At 46.8% G+C, this 22,378-nt stretch overlaps 1 protein-coding gene across 2 annotated transcripts in view; it reads left to right on the top strand.

Moving 5' to 3' along the window:
- CLIC5 (chloride intracellular channel 5) overlaps positions 1 to 20,326 on the top strand; it is a 102,613-nt gene extending 82,287 nt beyond the window's left edge. For both annotated transcript variants that reach the window (XM_008691844.2, XM_008691845.2), the window contains exons 5-6: positions 10,293 to 10,477; positions 17,220 to 20,326. In XM_008691844.2, coding sequence (XP_008690066.1) covers positions 10,293 to 10,477; positions 17,220 to 17,387 — 353 coding nt within the window. In that variant the 3' untranslated portion in view covers positions 17,388 to 20,326. The remainder of the gene's footprint in view (positions 1 to 10,292; positions 10,478 to 17,219) is intronic.
- The last annotated feature ends 2,052 nt before the right edge of the window (positions 20,327 to 22,378 follow it).

Genomic DNA, 22,378 nt, shown 5'->3' with positions numbered 1-22,378 from the left:
AAGACCTAGTATTTCACATTCTCCCTTGGGGTTGACGAACTCTGAATCATTACCCCACCTAGATTTTAGGAAATAGAAGTATAATGGTTGAGCCTCTGACCCTTGGTTTCGGCTGAGGTCATGATCTCAGGGTCCTGGGATGGAGCCCGTGGTAAGGGAGACTGCTTGAGATTCTCTCCCTCTGCCCCTCCCCCTGCTTGCTCCCTCTTTGTCTTTCTCAAATAAATGAATCTTGAAAAAAAAAGAAATAGAAGTATAAAATTGTACACTTAATCTGCAACACTCGGACTTCAAACTTTAGAAGATGCAAGCTGTGCAATTCAGACACCCCCGAGGATAGCTTCTCCCCCGAGACTGTAATCCGTGTGGAGGCAAGTGCGGGCACCCTGGGGGCTGCTCTGAGCAAGGGGCATGGAGGGTGTAATTGTGGCGTGTCTGGGGAATTCTGCCAAAGTATCCCTCGCCCCCGCCCCTGTGGAACTTACCCTCTAAGGCTGCCCCGTTGCATGATGAGGACGAACAAGGCTTGCTCGGGTGGGACTGTGGTTACGACAGCAGAGTCAGAGTGAAAGGACCAGCTGAATACTCCAGAAAACACTACTTAACTCATCTGGGGTGACTTCCTCAGGGTAGAGGACAAGTCAAGCCCAATATTTATCAAGCAGGTTTTTTTCTTGCAACTCTAAGAACTTACTCGCTTTTTCGTATGTTCTGTTTTTTTCTACATCAATCAGCATCCCACCTTGCACATAAGAACCGCTCACTGCATGAAGGACATATTTCTAAGCCTCCTGCAGGCGTCACTCGTGGCAGCCCTATGAGGCGTGCTTTATGATGGTCTCCATTTCACAGAGGAGGAAACTGAGGCACAGAGGTTAAGCAGCCCGCCCAAGCAAGTAGGTGGCCGAGCCAGGATCCCCACATGGGCAGCTAGGCCCCTAGTCTGTGCACCTGACCTGTATACATGATACATTTAAATAATCCATTATTTAAAAGGCATGTGCTGAGTTTTTAAACAAGAGTAGGCAGGTCATTTAGGAAACCGTGATCCCATCAGTCCATAAACCATGGAACAACTGCCATGTGCGTTGCCCAAATATACTACAGAATCCCAGCTTCATTTGGGGGTACCTGACTCAGCATCCATCGGAAGCGAGGGGCACTGAACCTGGCCCACCCACCGAGGGCGCTGGAGAGAGACGCGTTAACAAAGGACAGAATGGGCAGCCGTGGGGAATGTTTACAGGATAGTCACGGGATGATGGGAAATGGTAATTATTTAAATTTAGAGTTATGGTGGCGGTGTTCTACATTTGTTAATGGCTCTTATATGAAAGATGTGGGCATTTGAGGATGAACGGGACAAAATGTGGCGAAATCACTTCAGCCTGAGTGTTTGGAGGGAGGGAGTGTTGAGAAAGAAAGTCTCTAGGTCCAAACGCTGGACAGAGGACCCAGAAAGTATCTGCCTTGACTAGTTCATTCCGAGTGTTGGAACATGAGGACTGAGCCTAACCTATGGCCTGATACTTAAAAATAACCTGTTACAAAGTAACCATAAAAATCTCACAGTTTTCAGCCTGATTCAGTCTGCGACATAAACTACAACCAGCATTAATAGCTCCAGTCAGCATTTATGTTGTTCCTTCTATTAGCACAATGGTTTTTACAACCATTTATGAGTTTCTGGAAAGCCTAATAGAAAACACACATACATGTTATACACTTTGGCTCTGGAAGATGCAGTTTTCGTTGGGCAAGGACAGGCCAGGAGGGGTCGCCACCGCCCCGCGGCTGAAGTCTGGGCAGGGCTCCCTAACCCGGGGAACGCATTCTCTGCGGTTGCCCCAGCGAGCTCACACCGTCCCGGGCCAGTTTCTGCCGCTTCCTCTTTCCACTGGCTGGCTCCAGTCAGAGTCAGTCTTTCTCTGTCTCTCTCTCTCTTCCTGTTGGTTAGTTATCATTGGGGGCGCTTATAGGGTACAGGGTGTGTATACAAAAGGAAACCTAAATTTGAAGACATAGGTGATCATCTTTCTTCTCAGATTCACTGTGGCCTTTAGATTTAGAAAATTATCGGTATCTGGAAGTGTCTATATTAGGCATACCTCCCTTCATACTTAAAAAATTATGTATCTTGTGGAAAGGCATGCCAAGGTTGTCTTAAAGTCTTTACCATGCTGGTGTGTTAAACACAGCCAAATGATTGCCAAAGACTTGCCTTGGGAAAAAAAAAAAAAATATATATATATATATATATACATACATATTTCGTATATGTATGTGTTTTTATATGTATGTACATATATGTATATATGTGTATATACGTATATGGTATGTATAACATACGTATATATTTACATATATATATATATATATATATATATATAGTTTATTTGTTGTTAGGATTCATACTTCTCAACATGGGGCAAATATCAGGTTGATTTGTGTTGATTCTTCACGATGATCCCCTATAGAGCATGGGGAAGAAGCTACGTAGAAGATCTGTCTCTTCTCCAAGGAAAAAATCCCTGACTACCTTAGAAATATCTCAAAGAAATATATACCCATTCACTTGATGAATCTCTCCACCAAAGGGGGGTTAGGGGGCTTCCAACAGTGTTGTACATTCCAGTCCGCCGTAGTTGTAAGACCTGAATCCTGCCTTGGGACTAAATAATCCTTTGCTGACCTCTTACTGGAAAGAACCCATGGTAGTTTGTCATTTAATTCACCCTCCCATTCAAGGCTGAAATCTTTTCTAGAACAAACAAATAATACCCATGGCAGCAGGAGCTACAGACTCCTCTCAAGCTCAGCTGACGCTGCAAGAGGGAACGGTAGGGAATCTGTTGGAGTTGCCATTGCATTTTGCTTTCTCATAAACCACTGTTTGTCTTCCCACCTTTCCTGTTTTCGCCAGTGCCTAGAAACGGAGGCCTGGGAATGGCTTCCCACATGGGAGCCCCTGGGTCTTTCACAGCTAGAGCCCATTTGACAACATCCTCCTCTCTGGCTGTGAGGCCAAGTCTCGTGTTCTTTGTCTCATGCCAAAGGTGGACATGAATTCTCCAAACTCTCAGACCAAGAAAGTTTGACACACTCTCGTAGCCTGGAGAGAGCAACGCCAAATCCAAAGGAGATGATTCCAGGCAACTTGAGATGGTGGCGGACATGTTGGAAATGCAGGGGTGCGCTCCACGCTCCGAGCTGTCCAGGAGTCCCCTTGCACCTGGGAAGCTCCTGAATGTTCAGAGAAGCTTCACTTCAGACACCTGGCTTCAGCCTCTCCTTCCCTCACATCCTCTTATGAACTGAAGTTCTACAGCTGTGATCGTCATAGCTCATTTTTATTAAGTCCCTCTATGCACCAGAGTGTGTAGAAGATGCCTTAACAGCAACCCGTGAACAATCAAAACCAGGGCAGGACTCGAACTCAGATCTCTTGAAAAGCAGAGCGGGTGTGCCCCTCTGTGGCTGTGTCTATGATCACAAGCCCTCTCGGGGAAGCCTAGTGCGGGCTTACATGACACCCCCACCGGGGATCTCTGTCCCCTTCCTGTTGATACCCGTGATGTGTTAACATACCCAGAGGGTCCAGGCACAGGAGAGCAGGGCCCCCCACACCTGAAACAAAGCTTCGTTTCCATCTTCTACCACCCCGCTGCCATTTCTGCCTCTGTGGTTGAAGGGCTGGACATAGATAATGCTTTGAGAGACAAAAGGACCATGTGGACCAGCTACCCCTTACCTGCCGTGTGTTCCAGAAGGGTAGGAGGGTATGAACGCCAGTTCCCAACTGCTTATATTATCATTCATACTTACGAGGCTCAACTCTAGCTGGGCTACATTTTCTCTCTTTCAGGACTTTTGCAACAGAGAAAAGCCACGTGACTCCAATTCCCTAAACTTGAAAGATGAATGTAGCTCTGGACGGAAGGTTTCTTATGGGGGAGGGAATTACACTGCCCAGCACAAAGCCAAATGCGCCATCCCCTTCCCCACCCCCACTTTAGAACATCTTTGTCTCTCCTTAAAATTGTCCTCTTTATGGCAACAGTTACATTCCTGCCCACCTGACCTGCACGTCCTCTTCTCCCCGCGCATAACTCCCCTGAGCCTCACTGCTGATCCAGCCTCTTCCTCTGCCCTGGATCTTTGGCCCTTGGGCATCGTGTAAAGCAATATAACCTCTCTGTTTCTGAAGAAAGGCTTCTTCCTCCAGAAAGGTTAGAGAGAGATGATATTACATTCTTACTATTTGATTTTTTTCTTGCTCCCCTCACATTATCATTCATATTTAAAACTATCAAATGTCAACAAGGTGTAGCCATCTTTGTATTTTCTCTCCAGGAATATGGTGAGGGCCAGAGAAATCTCCTTTGTGGCCTCTCTCAAACCACAGCTATGCTTTTTTTGTTATATTGACATGATCTCAAAAGAGATGAAAAGAAAAAACTTCATGCCGTCCTCCAGGTATTTCTCAATATCTAGGTATTTCTTTCTTCACAGGAAAAACTCAAATGAATTTCTCTCTTTTCACCAAGGCGTTCTGCTCTCACACAGACAATGTGACAGCATTGGCCTTGAGTAGAGGCAAAGTTAGTATTTGTTGCTGAGAAATGATATGAAGGGTCCTGGTAGGCTCCCTTCTCAGAGAGAACTCCTTCTAGACCCAATGATGGTCACTGAGAGCACCAAGAATTCCAGCTAAGTTTGTTTCCCAGGGCTTCAGAGGGGAGGGGGTGGGGGAATGAGATAGGCCGGTGACGGGTATTAAGGAGGGCACGTACTGCATGGTGCACTGGGTGTTAAAGGCAAGTAATGAATCATGGAACTTTACATCAAAAACTAGGGATGTACTGTATGGTGACTAACATAACATAATAAAAAATTATTATAAAAAATAAAAAAATAAAATAAAAAATAATTAAAAAAAAAAAGAATTGCAGCTAAAATCAAGCCATCAATAGAAGAACACAAATATTTTATCAGATTAGCTGGAAGGTAAGGCATGAGGAGTGGTGTCCTAATAGCCACACTCTTGGTAGGTAAATAAGGGCTTGTGAGAAAGGTCTACTGCATGAAAGGAAGATGGAAGGCTCCCAAAGAGCCGTGGGGTCAGTCCTTGGCACCCACAGATGGCTTTGCAGAGTAAGAGAAATTTAAGTTTTGGAATCCAACAGTCCTGTTTTTAAAGCCTGGTTTTGCTCCTTCCTTGGATAATAGGGCTAATATTTTGAAAATACTTTCCTCTTTTTCTTTCTTGAGTACATGATTCTAATCTGTCTTGAGCATCCATGGGCCTCATGAAAGATAAGAATTCTATAGAAGGAATGCTAAGAAAGAAAAAAACCGCATTCACTATTTAGCTGCTGATTCAAGATAGCATTTTCAAGTCTGTAGTCTTACAAGCCAAGCTATTGTCTTAAAATGCTCTGAATTCTTATCTCTCTCAGTTTTAGCACATCAAGTACCACGCCTAGAGGACTCGGCTACTAGAGAAGAAATAGCCCTTAGTTTCTGCAGTGGGCCAGGGAGGCTTGCTGTTCTGTGGCTGATGAACTATTTGACCTAGGAAAATGTAAAGGAAAGCATACCCTTTCTTGGCCCAGGGGATCTGGGGATGAAGAAGAGACAGGTAGAAGGGTCGGGGAACCAGAAATGCGTCTGGGAAGCCCCATGTGGCACTTTGCTTCAGTATCCTTCCAGGGCTTTGGAGGGAGCTGAATAGCCTACCTCTGACCACCATCCTAGGGTCAAAATCCTCGTGCTTACTCTGGAAGGAGGTGGAGGTTTTGCTGAGAAGAGGTAACTGAGAAGAGACACAAGATCTGTGGAAGCTTCCCAAAGCCTTCCACTCGCTAGATCCCAGGACCCTTATCCCCCCAGGGCCACGAGGTCACAGCAATTCCCCCTTCCCCATTTACTCAGTGAAAAGAGCAGAGGAGATGGAGACTTTCTGAGAAACTGAGCATTTTTATGCTAAAGAGACTGAGAATTCTCTAGAGGAACTATTTATTACATCAGACTAGGTTGTAATCCAGAACAGACTAAAATAAAGTTGTCATTCTCCCATTACCGGGGGGTTAGGGCTCGTAAGGAAGACACCAGCGGCAAAAAACCAAGCAAGGTACAATTTCAGTGTGCATCCCGGAAACAGTTGCCTTGCGCATGCGTGTGTGCCTTGGGAAAGTCTAAGACTCAATTTCTTTATCTGTTAAATGGGCATGAATAATAATTCCCATCTCAATAGCTTCACTGTGTGTTTAAATGACAGGTTGTGTAAACATCCCCAGTCTACTTCAGAAATTCAGTTAGTGTCTTTTTTGCTGGTGCTCGGTCAGAGCCATGTGAGAGGCACAGCGGGATGGAGGGTCCTTGGCCCGGGGCCAGCTCCCAATAGCCACGATTGTCTTCTCCATGGGAGAGTTGAACAGATGCCCGTCCAGGCTGCAGCTGGTGGTCAGAGGTGGCCCCCTGGTTTTTACCTCTCTGCAAGTTCACATGCCAGCAAAGAAACACACGTGAGGAGCTTAGGGTACAGGGCCCTGGGCCCACAGAGCTGCTCCTGTCCTTTCAAAGAGCACCTTTGACCTCCGTTCCGCTCTACGTGAATTCAGAGCCCCAAAGAGTCTGCGTGGCTGCTTGCTGATACCCTTGCAGCACAAAGCATGCCAGCAAAGCAGGGTCGAGCCGTGCTGCTTGCAAGAGCTTGTTGGAGGCTGAGCGAGAGTCTTGGCTCCCTGGTCCTCATTCAGCCTCCATGCCCTGGTAAGAGTATATTATTTTCTTAGCTCAAATTGCCGTTTCCAAGTCATTATTTCTCTACGACGAGAAAACAATATTGGTTCTTATGTAATATCAACCTCAATGAATCTGGAAGTGATCATGGAATGGGTGGATTTTTTTTCCTCCTTAAAAAGGAGAAAAATAAATTTGAGATTGTTTGCATATGGCTGAGAATATTTATGAACTAGTCCCCTTGTTTCCTCATCACATATTTTACCCAGTGCATTTGCGTGTGGTACAGAATAAATCTTTACGGGAAGGGCGGATGGAGAGGGGCAGAAAGCAGTAAAAGGATGGGGGAGCCGTCAAGTGTCTGAGCTGTTATTGGTCCTGGGTCTCAGGGTCCCCTGGCCTCAGGGTTGCTGTGGTCTGAGGGTTACCCCATCCTGCTACTCAGAGGAAGTCTTCGGGAGGGAGGGTTTCAGATGCGAACACTGACGGGATTAACAGCTCCTTGTCACTCTGGTTTCTTTCACATCCCCCTCACTCTTAGCCCAGCAGAAAGTTCAACACCAGTGGTTTCGTGACCTGGGTGTTGTCGGCCAAGAGAGATAATTAAAATCTGTGGATGCCTGATCGAGCCAGGGTCAGAGGAGTAAGTTGGCAGGTAGGAGGGAAAAGAACTGGCCCAGAATGTCTTGGTGCTGCGTCTGTTAGTCGAGAAGAATGGCCATGTGTTAGCACAGACGTGTTGTGTCTCTTTCCCTCCCGGCCATGTCTCTCATACAGCGAGTCACCAAGAAGGACCCCGATGGAGCATAAGGGACAGGGCTGAGTCTGTAAGTTACATCAGGATGGGACACAAAGCTCTGGGCTGTTGATTGTCTTATCTGGGGACGGGGCCTCGGAACTGGAGCTTCTGAGCACATCTCATTCTCTGCCGCACCTCGGATGTTTGAGGAATGTAACTGATGGAAAGTATGGGGTCGGGGACAGAGAGCAGACAGCTGTCACATTCGGTCCTGCACTAGCAAGAGTCATCATAGAGATGTCCTCGCATGGGGCAGGCATGGTATGAGGCATTTGTCCCCGCATAATCTGAGTCAGGCCTCACCATGGTTTTAGGAAGATTAGGGATCTTCATCTCACAGTTGAGATGAGAAAACTGAAACTCAGTGGGCGTTGAGGAACTTGCCCAAGGTCACACTTCTTTGTAAGTTCCAGGATCAGGGATGTTCCCAGGATTTGTGGGGTCTGAAGCTGATAGAATAAATACAAATGAGGAATTTTAAAAAATCAAGTTCAAGGCTTTGGAAGGGCCCCATGGGATGAAGGGAACCGAAGCTCAAATCTGAGCAGGGTCATAGTAAATCCATGCTGGGCAGGGTCGAAATTTAAACACAGGCTTAGCTCCAGGCCACGTGGCCCCTACCCTGCTGCCTCACCTCCTCTTCTCTCTACAGTGATTACCACCAACGGCCCCCTTCACATTCCTGATCAGAAATACACAGACTCGAACTATGACATTGACGCCCAGAGGACATCCTCAGCACATGCCCCCTTGTGATGTCACATGGATGTCGCAGCTACGGTGTAAGGCGACAGCCATGCCCGCAGCCACACTTCATCCTTCCACCCCAAGGGCTCATGGACACATAGTTGAGATGTATACAAAACTGTCCTCCCAAGGATCTCCAGTTGCTCTTCCAGGCCTCTTTTACCAAATGTCATGATCTTTCCCACACCGGGGAATTTGCCTACACATTCACGCAGTGGCCTTTTCGGGTCCCCAGTGGGCATTTTGGAATTACAATCTGCAACGTTTCATTTCCCTTCATCCCTCTCTGTCCCTTGAATTGATAAACTGTGGGTCCGATTCCAACAGGCACTCTATTTGATTTTTCCTTTCTCCATTATAATGAAGATTTTGTCATAATCGCCATAACGGAAAGGGGTAGAGGGATTTAAGGAAGCAAACAAACCCAATATAGATCACAAGTGCTTCGGCGGAGGGGGGGTGGGGAGCATAATAACTATTGTTCGGTACCCACCCTCTGCTATTGTCCTTGAATAGGCTTGCAATCCCATCCTAGTCTAGACAATTACTAAGGGGAATACAAGCATTTTTCCCAGCCCTGCTCACTCTCTTCTCCCAAACTGGAAACACAAAGCAGATGATGAAGTCCAAGTTCAAATGCCACACCAGGGAGAAGGAAATATTGAGAAACTACATCCAACCTCCAGTCTGTTTTCAAACATTCCAGTAAGCGTTCAATTGATTTATCTTGGGCTGGTGTTGTTTCATTGTCTCAAACAAAGGCCTTCTATGAAAAGACAAACTTGGGTTATGGGAGGAGTGGCTAGCAGAAGGCACATTTGGGAAAAAGTAAATAAGGGTCCAGTCCTCTGGGCTCTTGCCCCGGGGGCAGCATCCCTCTTTCATCGGCCAGAATTCACATCAGGACTGAATCCTCTTACCTCGGGGTCACACTCTACACCAGAGTCTGGGAAAAACAGCCTTGGGGATGGGGTGATGACACAGGTGCGGTGGCTGGGGACCCGACCAGCCATCTCCTTCACCCCTGTCCTCGGAGCTTGGGTGGCCAGTGTTCTGAGCCTTGAATCGACTGTGAGATTCTCAATGGATTGGTTCCGAGTGATAGTGGATTTTAGCTGTTGTTCTTCTGAATATTTTGTTCTAATCTTGTGTCCAAATGAATTATTGGATAGGAAATTGTTGGGGCAAGACTGTCATAGTCTTCTGCCACATTGCTGTCCTTTGGATGTTCATTCTCTGAGCTGTGTCCATGACAGGTTTCCATGCAGTTGCGTCGGTACGTTTCTGGTGGAACCCTCTGCCTGGTGCACTGGCCCTTCCATTTTGGACATCTCCGATTTTGAGAACAGCCTTCTCTAGATTAAACTGAAGTATTGCCCTTCTGGTATCCGTCAGTCCTGTAGGGGCAACACCAAGCAGGGTGGCGTACTTTGCTATCTCGTGTCTTCCTGGAAGCCTTGTCCCCTCCCCTTCTCAGGTTGGGTCAGGTGGTGCTCCCAAGGTTAATGCTTCCACAAAGTCTGGTGCATATCTCTGTCCTAGGATTTCTAAGCAGTTATTTACTTAATTCAGAGCCCTTTCTTTCCACAAAATTATTATGTGGCTTAATTGTGGAATATTGGCAAAATATAAAGAAGCAAAATAGAAAATGAAAGTTGGCTATTATTGTATCTACTGGAGATAAGCACTCTAAAAACTTTGATATATATCCTAATGGTTGCAATTCTATATTTGTGTGTGTGTGTGTGTGTGTGTGTGTGTGTGTGTGTGTTTTAAGGATTAACTAGTGTTTATTGTGTGGTCAAGGTTTGCTTTTTCAGACCACTTAACACTTGTCTTCTGTGTTGTATTAATGGCTTCCAGGTATTCTGTAGTGTGTGGGAGATGGCAGTGTGACGGGGGGCACAGAAGTCAGGATAGGCTACTTTACTCTGAAGACCACTGGTTGTTTCCAGTAGCAGGAAGGTTGACTAAAGATTCGTCTTCTGCTGTTTCATTCCAGCCCTTGAGAGAGGCCTGACCAGAGCACTGAAGAAACTGGATGACTACCTGAACAACCCTCTCCCAGAGGAGATCGATGCCAACACTTGCGGGGACGAAGACAAGAGGTCCCGGCGCAAATTCCTAGATGGGGACGAGCTGACCCTGGCCGACTGCAACCTGTTGCCCAAACTCCATGTGGTCAAGGTAAGACAGCTCTATCTGCAGGTTGCTCGCCATATCCAACTCCATCATAGGCCAGCCTCACCTGCCAGGATGTGTCCAGGACAGTGCCACCTGTTGGTCCGGAGCCTGGGCTCTGAAGTCACAGGAATAGGAACCCAAAGTCAGCCTCCACTGCTTGCTGGCTGTATAGACTCTCTGAGCTTCAGTAAAACAGGAATATATTACTTACTTCTACTCTTATTTTTACTTCTTGGCTGGGTGAGTAAATATGGCGCAACGGTGCCTGGCGTATTGTAAAGGCTCAACACATAGTAGCTGCTGTTGTTATAACATGTGGTTACATATACATATATGTGTGTATGCATACATTTATATATATATATGAGAGAGAGAGCGTCTTCCTTGCCTGTGCCTCACAGGTTTTCACTGGCCACATCCCCACATCTCTATGTAGTTGCTTCATCTGCAACCTTCTCATTCCCTTTAGTAGCTTGCTAGAGCAGGCGTGTATCCTCTTCCTCATCTATCAGTTGAAGAGCTGGAGGCTGCAAGAAGTGACATCATTTTCTTGCCATGGTTGTCCTCACTGATCAACATCCACATGCAGTGTAATCCTGTCCTATAAGAATTCTAGGATCCGAGAGTTGGAAAGAAGGGAATTCCAAGGTCATCCCAAACTATCTTCCACCCCCCACTGGACCACTTTCCATGTGTCTATGACAGGCTTCCATGCAGCTGTCCCTGCACACTTCTGATGATGAAGAGCTCCCTGTCTAATGAGTCAGCCCTATCATTTTGGAAGACTCTGATCATTTAAACATCCTTCTTTTGGGGGGGGAGGGGCAGAAGGAGAGCGAGAGAGAATCTTAAGCAGTCTCCATGCCCAGCACAGAGCCCGATGTGGGGCCCTATCTCACAACCCTGAGATCATGACTTGAGCCTAAATCAAGAGTTAGAAGCTTAACTGACTGAGCTGCCCAGGCTCCCCTAAAAACCCCCTTCCTTATGTTGGGCCCAAACAGCCTCCCTGCTCCCCTTTGTTCTCTGGAGCAGTATGGAACCGGGCTGCTCTGTTTCACCTCATTTGAAGACAATAGTTGTGTGCCCTGATGTTCTTTCTCTAAACTAATGCTTCTTCTTACATCCTTTCCTGGCCCTCACCAGCCTAGAGAAACACACAGTGGGGCCATATTGCTAGACTGTTCTCTACTTTTATACACATTTATATCATATGTCTCAGCCAGACAATAAGCTCTGTGGGGTAGTGGCTTCTCCAAGCATGATGGTGGGTAAGTGGTGGCCCTTTCATAAATACTCATTGATTGACCATTGATCACCTCGCTTGTGTCTTTATCATACCATTTTCCTTCTGCCCTTCACTAAGAAGAATCAGATTCAATCATTGATCAGCTGGCTCTCTGCCTATTGTTTTCCAGCTGAAGTCCTCAGCTAGAAATGTGGGCTTCCCTCCAATCAGAGCACAACCAGCTTGAACTGAAATCTGAGCTGCGTAAGCACCGGTGTTCCCACGGGGACTTGGTCAGAGCCAGAGACTGGGTGGGAATCCCGCATGCCATTGCTGATGGGCCGGGAAAATGCCGTCTATTAATATGAAGACACTTTGGGTTCGGGGCCAAGCCAATGGTTACTTGTAAGTCCAGCCAAGCTACATGTCTTTGAAGTTATTAATTACTGCAGGTCCCACCACACCCCGGGAAACATCTTTTATTCTCTTTTCCTGAGGAACAAGTGGCACCATGGGGGATGATATGATTCCAGTTCAGTCACACGCGATGTAATGGAAAGACCCCCATTCAGAAAGTCACGAGACCCACGTCCTAGTCCTGTATCTACCACCCACTAACAGCATGAGCTGGGGCAAGTCATTGACTCTTTCTGGAATTCATTTTTCTCATGCCTCAATGAAGAGATATTCCTTCTTGCCTCTTTCTTCTCTCTTCCTTTACTCCTTCTTTCTTCTGTCTTACCCAAACGTATATTGCCACCCACTCAAGAATTTCCTGTCTAATAAGGTAAACGAATGGACCCCCCCAGGCCCTGTGCTTCATCCTGCCAGTCCTCCAGTTCCTCCCAGCCCCAAACAACGATGTTCCGCCCGTGTCCTTGGACGGAGTTCAGTGAGCTGTTCACTTGGAGAAGCTGGGGATCAGAGGGAGGACAGCCTTCGAGGGGACAAAGGCTGGGCCTCGCCTTCTGTCTCCTTGGATTTCTGCTGATCCAGCTTATCAGATCCCAGAGACCTGGCAAAGCCCCGTCGTGCAGAAAGAGTGAAGGAGGAGCCAAGTCAGGCCTCCAGTTTGGCTCCTGATGCCAAAACCTAATCTGGGCTGTGGGAGCTAACTGTTTTCATATGAAAGAGCAAATTCAGACCATGAGCATGGAAGTTCCTGTGAACATCAGAGCCCCGGGTGCGCATCCTCGCCCGTGCGCTCTTGCGCTCTCTCCCTCTCCTGCCTGGCTCTCGTCCAGGTTCCTCTTCATTCTCCCTGAGAGCCTGGTTTGAACTCTCGCTGTCTGGCTCCCTTCGAGTCCTCATCTCCTCAAGGCAAGCCAACATGTGAGGAAAGACCCAGCAATGTGGCCAAGGCTCAGGGCTTGCGGATCCGGGCAGGGAGGGGCACGGAGGGCCTTCTGGAGTGGCCCCTGGGACCCCTGCCTGGCACAGTGACCTGCTTCAGCCCCTGGAGCGAACAGGAAAGGAGACATAAGCACAAGTATATATCCATAAGTTGCCCTTCTGCTGTTTTAAATCTCATACTGCATCCTTTATTTTTTTGAAGATTTATTTATTTATTTATTTATTTATTTATTTATTTATTTGACACAGAGAGAGAGACAGAGACAGCCAGCGAGAGAGGGAACACAAGCAGGGGGAGTGGGAGAGGAAGAAGCAGGCTCCCAGCTGAGGAGCCTGATGTGGGGCTCGATCCCAGGACCCTGGGATCATGCCCTGAGCCGAAGGCGGACGCTTAACGACTGAGCCACCCAGGCACCCCAATAGCGCATCCTTTAAAAATGAAAACAACTCCCAGCATGGAGAGACTCGAGGCCACTCCATCTGTCGGTTTGTGACCCGCCGCTCCTGTACCGACTTGCCCCTTAGTCAGGGCAGCTTCTTTTCAAAGCCTCCTGGGCAAACCCAAGGGACCCTCACCGTGCAGTGAACAGGGGGAGGTCAAGGAGAACTGGCAATGGGTGCTGGCCCCAGCGTTTGCTTTCACCTTTGCTTCTTAGTCACACCGAAGCTGGGCAGAACATCGTGGGGATGGCTTCTTTGGTGACCACCCCAAGCCAATTCTATTAACCGAGAGCATTTAATAGAAAGAGCAGTGAGTACTGAAGAACTAGGAAGGCAAAATGTACCATGAGGTGCCACCTTCCTGAGGCAGGGGAGGCAAACAGAAGAGGTCGCAAGGATCTAAACTTGGAAACTTAGATGAAGGGCCCCCGCAGAGCCGAACTCGGACCTCTGAGGTGGGGCACTGCTGAGCTGCGACTGGGGTCTGAGTTGAAGGGATGGCCCAGGGCTCTGGCCCCCAACCCCTGCAGTGGGGTCACTGTTGTGCGTTGGCCTCTCTCAGCCAGGGTGAGGACACTGGTTCCACCAGTGATGGCAAAACAAGAAAACTGGACTCAGCTGCCCTCGCGGGAGCAAAGGAGCATCTGATGGGAACAGGATGCCCAGGCCAGAAAGGAGTGGCCCTTCTCCCTCCTCCAGCCTTGCTGACTCTCTCTCTAGCGCCCCCTCTTGGCAGATCCTAACAGGGAGCCACTGGCGGAACAGGTGTGATTTGCAGAGTCCAGGCCCCAGCGACCAAACGTCCCAGTCCCAGCGTCCCAGCGCCCCAAAGAAACAAACACAAGGATGATTTGGAGATAAGGAACAATAGCTGGGTAACTGACACACAAGGGATTCTGAATACAGCCCTTCCTTTCTTATTTGCATATGGCTGGGTGGCCATGTGGAGAGAAGGGAAGGACTGTCATGGGAATACCAGGCCCAGCAGAAGGAATAGAGTCAATGATATTGTAATAGCGTCCTATGGTGACAGATGGGAGCTTCCCTGCTGGTGAGCAGGGCGGAGCATATAGACTTGTCCATACAGAGCATATGGACTACGGGGTGCACCTGAAACGAATGTGACATTGTGTGTCAATTACACTCGAAAGAAAAAGAAAAGCAAGGACTATAATAAACATTAGTGATTACTCAAAAGATATCGGTTGAATTAATTCATTTCCTGTGCCACACTGTGTAACCCATTTTTGCTCTAATGGCCTCAGTTGGCTCACTGCTAAGGATCTTCAGTCTCCACAATTAAGTGAGTTTCTTACATTTGACTCTAGATGCACTTTGATTTAAGATACCCGAAGATAGTAAAGATGCAATACAGCTGTTTATTGAATCCTTACTTATTGAACTTCTCTTTGCCTTACTTTCCTCATCTGTAAAATGGGAATATAATACACTCTTCCTTATAGAGTTATTTAGGGGTTTAAGATGCTTGCATGTGCTTAAAACAGCCTGGAGCAGAGCACATAGTAAACACATGCTCGCTAGTGCCGCTACTCTTATAAACTGTGTTATTGAGAGGCGCCTGGGTGGCCCAGTCAGTGAAGCATCTGCCTTCAGCTCAGGTCATGATCCCAAGGTCCTGGGATCGAACCCCGCATTGTCACTGGGGCCTCCCTGCTCAGTGGGGAGCCTGCTCCCCCCACCCTTGTACTTTCGCTCTCTCTTAAATAAATAACATCTTTTTAAAAAAATCTTAACGTTATTATCAGGCAGCATAGAAATGAAGAAGATGGGGTTCCTGTCCTTATACTGCTCACAAGCTAGGGAAGAGCTAGGATACTGAAGCAGGAACTGAAATTTGGAATAGAACAGGGCTTACTATTGTAACAGAACTTCCAAACCGATGCAGGAGAAGGGAAGGGGAAAATGCATGCTCCTTGGGAATGTGGTCACACTGATGAGGCTGAGTTTTTCATGCAATAGGTCAGCGCTGTGTTCACTCAGCACAGCTTTCCAGGGAACCCTGAACATCACTGGCACCAAAATGAAGATGAAAGCCCAGAGTAGTTGAACTCGGGGATTCTCTGAGGGGGAAGATCCCAGGGCCCGCAGCCTGAAGACCTCTCTAAAAAGAAAGCAAGGGAAGGAGTCAGAAGTCAGTGCCTTAGGAGAGAGACTACTCTTTGCTATTCCCACTCCGGCTCCAAAGAGCTAGAAGCAAGACCAGCTAATGTGCGGAGCCCAGCGTGCTGTATCAATAAAGGGGCCCCTGTTAAAAAGTACTCAGAATTTCCAGATGGTGACAGCAGAGCATTGAACCAAAAGCAAGCCCTTCTGAGTTTGAGGCCCCATGTCACTACACAGGTCACCCCCTCTGCATGCAAATGGGCAAACGATGGGCCTCAGTGAATTATCATAGGAGATAATGTTTCTTGAGCACTCAGTATAAGCCAGCCACTCCTCTAAGCATTTTATGTGTATTAACGAATCTGTTACTCCAAGGTAGGTCCTATTATTACCTTCACTTTAGAGATAAAGAAATTGGGCCTCAGGGAGGCTAAGTCACTAGTCCAAGGTCACACAGCTGTTATGTAGTGCAGTAAAATTGATGATCCAGTTAGCGGGGATCCAGAGCCCATGGTCTTAACACTATGTTACTGTTTCAGTACAAACAGCCCCTCCCCCGAACACCCGTCCACAGCCCCCACAGGTGGCAAACTCCGAAGAGAATAGAAATCACGATTTGTTCACTCCCACATCATACCTGGAGCCTGCATGTACATTCCAACATCTAACTTACTTTTTATGCTTTTTGTTCTCCCCTATAAATAAGGGTGTTTATGTAAAAAAAGTGGATGAGGGGAAAAGATTTATAATTCTATCAGTCAGACATAACCACTGGTAATATATTGGTATATATACTTCCAGTCACTGCACATATTTCTCCAAATGCATTCTACTGCACTTTTTAAAAATTTTAATTTATTTATTAATTTGTTTGCACTGCACTTGAAACTTAACAATCTTTTTTTTTCTTTTAAGATTTTATTTATTGATTTGAGATAGAGAGAAAGAATAAGAGAGAGCATGAGCAGGGGACAGAAGGGGAAGCAGACTCCCCACAGAGCAGGAAACCCGATGTGGGACTTGATCCCAGGACTCTGGGATCATGACCTGAGCCAAAGGCAGATGCTTAACGGACGGAGCCACCCAGGCACCCACTTAATGATCTAGAAGAGTTTTCCAGATGCCTGGGACTTCCTCTGCAGCATCATTTCTAAAGGCTCTCCAGTCTGGCACTGTATGATAATGCATTTATCCATGTACCTATTGCTGGACATTTCTTTCCCTGCCATTTTTTTTACTATTGCATTTTTTACTCTTCGTCCGTGATCACACATAGGCAGCTAAATCTCTGTGATGATTTCCTAAGGAAAAAATCCCTCGTAGCAGAATGCCTAGGTCAAAGGGCAAAAAATATATATATTACGAAATAAATAAGTGTAGAGAGGATGGAAAGAAGGCAGCACCCCCACCTTGCAAGACGAACATTTTGCCGCCGGCCCACCGTGCTGCGCGCGGGGTCTCCCCCACCCTGCACGCACGCGGGGTCTCCCCCACCCTGCACGCACGCGGGGTCTCCCCCACCCTGCACGCACGCGGGGTCCCTCCCGATGGTTTGTCTCGTGCCTTCACGCCATCTCTGTGCTGCCGTCTGTGTTGTAGATCGTGGCCAAGAAGTACCGCAACTACGATTTCCCGGCCGAGATGACGGGCCTGTGGCGGTACCTGAAGAACGCGTACGCCCGGGACGAGTTCACCAACACCTGCGCGGCCGACAAGGAGATCGAGTCGGCCTACGCCGACGTCGCCAAGCGCCTCAGCCGGTCCTGAGCTGGGCCACCTTGCCCCACCGCTGGCAGCAGAAGGACTCGGCTTCTCCCAAAGGAACCCCGGCCTCACAGACTCCCCTTCCGCGTTTTGTCGCTGGCCTCCTGGGACTCCAGCCTGCCGTGTCTTACGGAGGTCCGAGCCCACCCCATCTGATCACGCCGGCATCTGCAAGCAGAAATGTAGAAATGTCAAGCTCTCAGCCTTTGGGCCCGGTCTGGGTTTCAGTGTGTGTCTGGGGTCAGGGCTGGACAACCCACCCAGGGGACTGTCCCTGGCCCCTCCGCCAACATCAGAATCAATGCTCAGCTGCGTTAGGAACATGCAGCACCGTGTCCCCTTCTCCCCTCCTCTTGGTTGGTAGCAGCCAAGGACAGATGCCATGGTAGTTCTTACTAGAAAGACAGTCTCTGCGTTTGCGGGAGTGAATGGAGGACAGGCAGGCTGTGGATTTGCCAGTTGGCACCCACACCTTCAGTCCCTCTCTGCTTTCTGATGCTCTGGTCACACCGGGCACTGAAGACCAGACTGGAAAACCATTTCAGACCGTCTCTTTTGGCTGCAGTGTTGAGAAGGTCACGATGCTCTTGTGTATCTGGCTGACACCAACCTCTGGTTCTAAACTGTCCAGGCCTTTTGAGGGAGGGAAACTGGCATGCAGTCGCAAATCAGGGGACTGGGAAGGGGAGGAGGAGCAGTGTCGATGCCAAAAGACCCACGGGGTCTACCAGCCATGGGGGTTGCTTGCTTCGGGGTAGTTTTGTTGGAGATGACATGCCTGGGTTTGATTGTTTGACCCACAAGTGAATTTTGGTCTGTGAGAAAGCAGTTGGGAGGTGGGGGGTGGGGGAGGAGGGGTTGGAGATAAAGAAGTTCTTTATGAGGCCCGATGTTCCCTGGGAATCTTTCACACAGGTCTTCTCTCTCATGATCTCACTAAATCTCGAACTGCTGATGTCAACCTTAGAGCAAAACCCCAAGAATTGGCCAAAACTGACTTTCCAGTTTCTTCAAGTTGTTCTGGAATGCGGGTCTGCCAGCCAGGTGGGGGTTCTGGCTAATCTGGCTGCAGCCTCTGGTGGGTGAGAGATGGCAAGATCATGGAACACCTTAGGAAGAAAGTCCATGGGCCTTTCTGACTGGGAAACCGTGTGGTTTGGGCTTGAAGTAAAGTAGATGCCCTATCTGGGTTAATTTTCCTGCCATCTCACTCACCTGCCAGATGAAGAAGGAACGTTTTTTAGCTAATATTTCACTCCTTAGTCGTTTTCCTTGAGTTTCACCTCCTTCAAAGCTCACCTGGCTCAAGCCTGGGGACCTATGCAGAGGAAACTAAGAAAAATGAGCTAATCGTCAGCCCTCTGCCCTAGTGATGCCCTGTGAGAAAAGCCACCCTCCATAGACGGTCCCCTTCAGCAGGCCTCCCATCCGGGCTGCCCGCGGGTAGAGTGAAGCTCCCATGTGCCAGAAAGCCTGGGACCCGGCTCATTGTTCAGGAAGGTCAGGGCAGCACGGTCCTTTCCATAGAAACATTGGCATATGCTCACCCCAGCAACCCCCAGACGGACCTGCCTCCAGGGATCTCTGAAGAAATCACATGGCCCACTGATCTGAGTAGAGGGGAGGAAGCAGGAGCCCCTTGAGCCCGCTGAGGAAGACGAGATTTCTCAGTAGGACGTTTTATTAGCCTGAGAGCTTTGCAAGGGCAGGAGGCGTTGATTCATTCCCACCCCTAAAGGAAGCTTCCCAGGGACTCCCTGGGAACTTAGCTCCCAGACATGTTTAAAAAGGAGCATGGTGAGGAAACAGTTCTTTTTACTGTAGGGAAAAGCCCCGAACTGGCCTCTTGGGAGATGAAGTCTTGAATGATCCCAGAGGACTTTTAATTAGTGTAAATCCTGCTGTCCTCAGAAACCCTTCCCTGGGTTTAGCAACACAGGAATGATGACCTAAGAGGCAGTTTACTTTCCAGAGACCCACAGTGGTGCTTTTCTAGAAGCGCTTCGGTGTAGCACAGCCAGCAGGACAGAGAAAACAGGCCCCCAGGTGGCCCAGCTCCCGGCTAGGGCTTGTCTGGTATTAATGACTGATCTGAGAGTCAGAAGTCAGCCATTGGCAAGTCTTTAAAAACAGTCTTTAAAAACAAAGAAGCCAAACTGAATCAACATTGTTGTTTTTAGATGTTCCTTCTGTGGTTGACTTAGTTTTACATAAATAACGATATTAAGGCACCAGTGGGGGGGGGGGCAGTTACACGATCAATTATAACCATTGAAAATAGGGGATGGAGTTACAGATGGAAAGCACTTCTGAGTACTTAATTCAGGAATATCTTTTTATTTCAATAGATTATTACATAATACATCTGACTTTTGATTGAGAGCTTTAATGTCTTATGACCAGATTAAGCAGAATATTTTTAAATAATAATAATATTACCTTCTGATTATTTTTTCCAAAAGAGATTTTTCTCCAGATCCTTCAGCCTCCCTGGGCTTTGGCCACAACCCTGTCACATACACAGCAAATCATCTTCAAGTATCAGTATCATGAGGTCCTTAGGAGTCTCCAGAATCAACTCAGGGAGTACTGAAGGTTTGCAGTTTGGACTCCAGAGTTTTAAGACAGGACGTCACCCTATCATTGGTCTTGAATGAATCCTGATCCCTTGAAAAGCTTTTCAGTGGCATTTGAAAGGGTTTGGATTGAGATCCTATTTTATTTTGGATTTATTTTTCTCCTTTGACTTTCAGGTCACTATTTTATTTTATTTTTGTGGGATAGCATAGTGGGAGGCTGAGGCAGAAAGAAGACTCAAACTCAGAATAACTGTGTTGAATTTACCCATCTATCAGGTTGGCCCAGAGAGAAGGTATTGGGTAAGATTTTAATAACCTTAAATGATGAGCTGGATAATAAAAGCTTGAGTGTTCTAGAGCATGGTTCAGTCTATTGTGTGTCTTTGTCTCCTGGTAAAGAAAGTCAAACGCCTGACTACTCAGAATCACAGGCTTTGAAAAGCCAAACACACTTATTTGGCCACACCACCTCAGACTGGTTCCAGCTTCCCAGGAAATGCCAGTGTCCTGTGTTCACATCTCCTGCTGGTGCGGCCAGCAAGGATCTTGGTCTTTTCATTAGAAAAAGGCTTCACCAAGAATGAAGTTTCCTTCAGAATGCCCACTGGCCATTCTGCACAAAGACAACACCAAGCATCTTCGCATTGTTGCAGGATGAATCGAGCCTGGAAGACCTTGAAGACCTAAGAATCCCAGGAATCAGGAAGGCCTAGACAAATAGAATTAAAAGAGCGGCAGAGTCAGGAAGGTACAGGTCTGTCTAGTAAGAGTTTTCCATCGTGAGAAACCAGTGAAGAGTCTGCCTAAAATTAAACTGGTCTAGAGGCAGCAGGAATCCAGTAGGTATTTCCGTGACCCACTGCTATTCCCAGCGGCCAGGAGCCATTTATGTAACAGAGTGAATCAAGGTGCCGTTGTCTCTCTCCTTGGAAAGATGAAGTATCAACTTATTATTAAAACTAAGTTCAGTGATTCCTAAGGGATCACTTCCTTATTTTTTCACATGCCATTAAAAAGAATCGTAAGCGTTCGAGAGAGAAACGGGCATGTGAAGCATCCTAGTTCTAAAGTTAGGAGAACAGACATCACATCTTTGGCCTTGGAGCCTTTTCTGCAAACAAGACCCATTTTCTTCTATCCAGTGCTTTTCAGCATTCAAACGCTGTCTACCTTTGCCAGTATTCTTCTCCTGGCTTAGTTTCAGGATGCTTTCCTTTCATCATGAGGTATGATCCAAAGTGTGTACCATTTTATTTAATGTTACTTGAGAAATTAGATCCAATGCTCCCCTCACCAACCAAAAATGAAATGAAAGATTGCCTCATTATAGGGATGGGCTAATCTCTCTTTCTATAAAACCAGTCTGGTTGGTTTTTTCTTTTTTTTCTGTTTTTGTTTTTCTTTGAAAAACATAGTTTAAGGGATCCAATTATCTGAGATATTTTATGCATAGTTAGAAATTTCACAATAATGATTATGCATATACTTAAAATATAAAATATCCAGCTGATGTTTGAAATTTGTCTAACTTTCCTGACCTCGTGTTTGTCCCATTCTAAAAGCTGGGGGTCAACTAATTTAGCAAAAGATGCCTAGCTTTTGTAAAAGAACAAACATTACATTTTATAAACACACTCCAAATGATGGTTACTTGATTTCCTCAAGACCTTTAACTGTGGTAACAAAATAGCAGGACTTGCTTTCAAGCCTTAATAAATATAAGTTGCCTTTTAATGAAGATATTGCTGAATGTTTTCTTCATGAATCTGAACCAGTTATAAATTTGTTTTCCAGTCTTGATGGGTAATGACTGATTCCAATAAAGTTGGTTTATTTCAACTATTACAAAAGTAATCATCAGACTGCTTATTTGAGATGGGGATTTCCTATGTTGTTTTAAATGACAAATGTGGACTACCTTTTTTTTTTTCCAAATAAAAGTTATTCTGTTTTCCCATTATAGAAGAGAATATGTTCATTATTCTTAAAAATCAAAAGCAAGTACAAAGAAAAAGAAGAAGAAGAAAAGGAAAAGCAAGAAGTTTGTGACCCAGTCATCCAAAAATCAATTTTTGTTTTAGCAGGGCTGAATTCTATCATAGAACATGGGCTGGGTTAAAAAAAAATACTGATGTTCCTTCCTGGTTCTCACTTCAATTTCTTATCTGTATCATTATACCTGGGGGTAAGCCAATAGTGACAGTCCAGGTATGGTTTAAGAAGTACTTTAAAATACTGGTCTACCTGCACCCAAAGCTCTCTCTTTGCCCACAATAGCCTGGCCCTATCAGTGTTCCTGGCCTAAATTCCCACCCCTAGAACACCACTGACTCTAGATCAAGGCCTTCAGAGCCTTCAGTAAGTTTTACCTGAAGCCAACATTGATACCTGATGAAGCCCTCTATGAGCATTCAC

This window comes from Ursus maritimus, unplaced genomic scaffold (assembly GCF_017311325.1).
Source record: "Ursus maritimus isolate PB19 unplaced genomic scaffold, ASM1731132v1 scaffold_29, whole genome shotgun sequence".
Classification (NCBI taxonomy): domain Eukaryota; kingdom Metazoa; phylum Chordata; class Mammalia; order Carnivora; family Ursidae; genus Ursus; species Ursus maritimus.
This window is presented reverse-complemented; position numbering and strand designations above follow the sequence as displayed.